This window comes from Crocuta crocuta, unplaced genomic scaffold (assembly GCF_008692635.1).
Source record: "Crocuta crocuta isolate KB4526 unplaced genomic scaffold, BGI_CrCroc_1.0 scaffold224, whole genome shotgun sequence".
In the NCBI taxonomy this organism is placed as follows: Eukaryota; Metazoa; Chordata; class Mammalia; order Carnivora; family Hyaenidae; genus Crocuta; species Crocuta crocuta.
In genome coordinates, this window is record NW_027529545.1 from 2,563,052 (window position 1) to 2,567,489 (window position 4,438).

Here is a 4,438-nt window from a genome sequence, read left to right on the forward strand (position 1 = left end):
TATCGACACACGGCCACATGCATTCGCCCCCCCACCCCCACCCCGGGCTTGCTTGTGCTGCCACTGCAGACTTGAGCAGTCGTAGCAGGGTCCCTACAGCTGACAAAGCTGAAAATAGTTACTCTCCGGCCGGCTCCTGTGCTGGCCTCTGACGATACAGCGGTGACCAGGACGGACCCAATCTCGGACTCTGCGCTGCGTACAGCCTGGCCGCTAGTGGGACACGGAGTCATCATGCACACAAAAGCAACAAGTGATAGTTACAGATTAAGATAAGCGCTGTGACGGCAGCTGACACAGGCAGCAAGAAGAAAAAGAGACTGGAGTTGGAGTGGGGGGAGGAAGGGGACTTGTGGTTTGAGGGGATGTTAAAGAAGCGACGTTTATAAGCGCAGACCAAGAGATCAAAGGAGCCAAGCCTGTGATGGAGGAGCCCGTGCAAAGAGCTCTCTGGGAGAGGAAGGCACGTATGCAAAGGTCCTGTGGCCAGAGGTTTGTTTGTGTTTTAGACAGGAGACTAGAGAGGCTGACGGTCAGGGAGGGAAGGGCGCATGAAGCTGACAGATTAGACGTGGCCCAATTTCAAGTACCATGGGAGGCCAGAGACGGGTTTTAAGCGAGAGGGTGACGTGATACAATTAGCTTTGATTTCAGAAAAATCTTTCTGACTGCTGTGTGGGAAGGGATCAGAGGAGGCTAAGATACTGAAAATACTGTAGAGGAGGTTGAAGCCCAGGGTGGCTGGTGACCATGGAGATGGAGAGAAGAGACCAGGCTTGGATGGAAACTCTGCAAACAGCACCAACAACTTCAGCACATGAAAGGCAGTGGGACGGTCAGGATCAAGGATGATTTACACGTTTTTGACTCAACTGGATACTGAGTGGTGCTATGTACTGAGGGAAGAATGGTTGTTGGGAGGAGATGCATTGAGTCAATAGCTAAACGAAAGAAAGGTGTGTGTGTGTGTGTGTGTGTGAGTGTGAGCCATGAGAAAGAAAGGATGGATCTTGAGGGCATTATGTTAAGTGAAATAAGCCAGATTAAGAAAGGCAAATACTGTGTGATCTCACTTATTATTATTATATTGTTTTATTTTAGAGAGAGAGAGAAAGCACATGCGAGCAGGGCAAGGGCCAGAGGAAGAGAGAGAGTGAATCCCGAGCAGATTCCACACTCAGCGCAGAGCCTGACGTGGGACTCGATCCCACGACCCTGGGATCATAACCTGAGCCAAAATCAAGAGCCGGGCGCTCAACCGACTGAGCCACCCCGGCCCCCCTGTATGATCTCACTTCTATGTGGAAACTAAAAAAGCCAAAAAGGTGCCTAGATGGCTCGGTCAGAAAAACATGAGACTCTTGATTTCAGGGTCGTGAGTTCAAACCTCACGTTGGGCATCGAGCTTACTAAATAAATAAATAAGCCGAACGCAGAACAACGCAGAATAGAGTGGTGGTTACCAGGGACCGTGGGGCGGGGGAAATGAAGACATGTTGGTCAAAGGGTACAAACTTCCGATTATCAGATTAACAAGCTCTGGGGATCAAACGCACAGCATGGTGATTATAGTTAATAACACTGTATTATGTACTTGACAGTTGCTAAGAGAATAGATCTTAATTGTCGTTACCACAAAACAGCCATGGTAATTAGGTGGCGTGGTAGAGGTGTTAGCTAATGCTACGGTAGTAATCGTTTTGCAATACGTAAGTGTATCGAATCGACCCTTGGTACGCCTTAAACATACATAAGTTCTATGTCAGTTATATCTCAGTAAAACTGGAGGGAAAAACCGCTTCTCATTGGAGAGGCCCAGCTTCTTCTGTAAAGAACCAAATAGCAAATATTTATGTGTTAAAGCTGCACGATTTCTGGCCATAGAGCAGCCACAGACAACAGCTGAGCGTGTGAATGTGTAAAACCTTATTCACGAAACAGGCCGTGAGCAGGATTAGTTTGCCAGCCCCGTGCCATAGGATTGGATGTTCCAGTCTAGCCCTGGAAAGGGAGGTTGGAGCTGAGGCTATAAATAGCTAAGTCATCATCAGGATTTGGTCATGGGCCTAGATGATGGTAAGGAAGGAGAGCTTATAAAAAGGTCAGAGAAGACAAGAAAGCCCAGGATGGTGCTTGGAAAGCATTCCGATAATATTCCAAAACATGTTGAGTGGGTGGGATAATCCTTATCAAAATTGTGTTACTGGGATTACTTAGGAGCAGAAAAGAGTGTCATAAGGAGGAAGTACTGTTTTTATGCACCCAGGGATCTGGAATGGAAAGCTTCCTTCAACTCCTCCCACTTACATAATGGAGTGATGGAAGAGCCAACGATGCCTGGTTCCATTGCGTAGCTGTGTGGCCTTGGGCAAGTTCCCTACCTTCTCTGTTCCTTGGGTTCTCTACCTGTGAAATGGGGGTAAGAGTAATAAGACTGACTGCACAGGGTTGCTGTGAAGGCCTGCCATGTAGTAAGGCTCACATTCGGGCACGTTATCGTTATTCTTTCTCTCAGAAAGCTCGGTTCAACTGATATCGTGCCCGCCTTCCCCCAACATTGCAAATGCTGGGTCCCTTTAAGAACCTTCTAGCTCTACTATTGTGAAACTCCCTCACATGCCATATGCCTCCTCTGCTTGAATAATGTATGCTGTATCTAGCTCTCTTAAGCTCACCGAGGGCACCAGGGTCTTTATCTTTGATCTAATTTCCAGAGGTGACGGATCTGACCTACATGGAAAGGACACTCTCTGGACAGCATCAACTGATATGCAATGACCCAAGAAATCAATTAGCTCCACCTTGCCCTCACCTCTAAAGAAAACTTACTCTTGGGCCGTGGGGCAGCTCAGTCAGCTAAGCATCCTACTCTTGATTTCAGCTCAGGTCATAATCTCTCGACTGTGAGATCGAGCCCTGTGTCTAGCTCCATGCTGAGCACAGAGCCTGCTTAAAATTCTCTCTCTCTCTCTCTCTCTCTCTCTCTCCCTCTCTCCTCTCCCTCTCTCCTCTCCCCTTCCCCCCTTGCAAAAAGAAAAATATGAAAAAAGAAAACTTACTCCTTAATGACCACTTTTGTGGAAAGGAGCTAGTAGAATATTCATCTTCATTGGGTTCAAGGTTTTGTTTTGGTTTCCATTTAATTGAGTATCATTATAGACTCACTGATTTTTATGTGTTTGGTACATTTTTAGGCAATTATCATTCCACGAATTTTTGACTTTGGCACTGTCCTAGTTTGGATGAATAGCAAGTGCTTTAAACTAGGTTTTATTTTTTTAACCCTTTTGACATAACGCTCCTTGTGTTTGACATAGCTGAGGCAAGCTGCCCTGGCTCGCATTGTCCCTTCCCTACCCTAGATCTTGGATCTGCAGCACTTACACACTAAACTCCTTCCTCTGAACATCGATAAAGGGAAGAAAATGAAAGTTTTGTCTGGCTCTCCAGTACAAACTGTATTTGGGGATAACAAGGTAACCCCAGAAGTTGAAGGGAAGCTCTTTTTGTTTTATTTTTTATTGTTTATTTATTTTTTTTAGCTTTTCTTTGCTGAGGAGTTCCAGCTCATGTTGGTACACAATCAGGGCTGATAAAACTAGAAAACTAGCATTTTGCAGAGTAGAAAGCCTTATTATGGAACCATCACTCCGTCACCACCTTAAAGCAGCGATCGGTCACAATATCACCGATAGCGAGACAATGACATGTGAATATGTTAGAAATATTAATTTGTTAGACAAGGTCTGACATGTTAATATGTTAGATATGATCACAGCGTTGGGATCGTGAAGAAAAATGTCCTTATCTTTTTTACTTAACAGCTCTTACTGGGATTTTATTNTCACCCATTTAAAGTGTAAACCTCAATGGCTTTTAGTATATTCGTAGAGTTGTACATCCATCTCTGCATTCAATTTTAGAATTTTAGAATACTTTCATTACCACCCAAAGAAACCCCATACACCTTAGCCTCCACACCTGAGTCCCTCCATCCCCCGGCCCCTGGAAATACCTCATTTACTTTCTGTCTGTAGATTTGCCTGTTCCAAAAATGGAATCGAGCAATATGTGGTCCTTTGTGGTAACCGGCTTCTTAGCATAACCAGTTTTAAGGTTCGCCCATGTCATAGCCTTGTATTAGAACCTCATTCCTTTTCAAGGCTGAGTGATATTCTGTTGTGTGGATAGATCACATTTGGTTTAGCCACTCATCAGTTCATGGACATCTGGGTTGTTCTGGGTTGTTCGTATCTTTTGACTACTGTGAATAGTACTGCTATGAACGTTCATGGAAACTATTTATTTGAGTACCCGTTTTCTATTCTGGGCTCTACACCTAGGAGAGAAGTTGCTGGGTCACATGGTCACATGGTAATTCTATGCTTAACTGTTTGAGAAACTGCCAGACTCTTTTCCAAAGCAGAGGCGCCATTTT

At 45.0% G+C, this 4,438-nt stretch overlaps 1 protein-coding gene across 1 annotated transcript in view; it reads left to right on the plus strand.

The window, feature by feature from the left end:
* The first annotated feature begins 454 nt into the window (after positions 1 to 454).
* PRPS2 (phosphoribosyl pyrophosphate synthetase 2) overlaps positions 455 to 4,438 on the plus strand; it is a 41,713-nt gene continuing 37,729 nt past the window's right edge. The window contains exon 1 of the mRNA XM_077761403.1: positions 455 to 492. Coding sequence (XP_077617529.1) covers positions 470 to 492 — 23 coding nt within the window. The 5' untranslated portion in view covers positions 455 to 469. The remainder of the gene's footprint in view (positions 493 to 4,438) is intronic.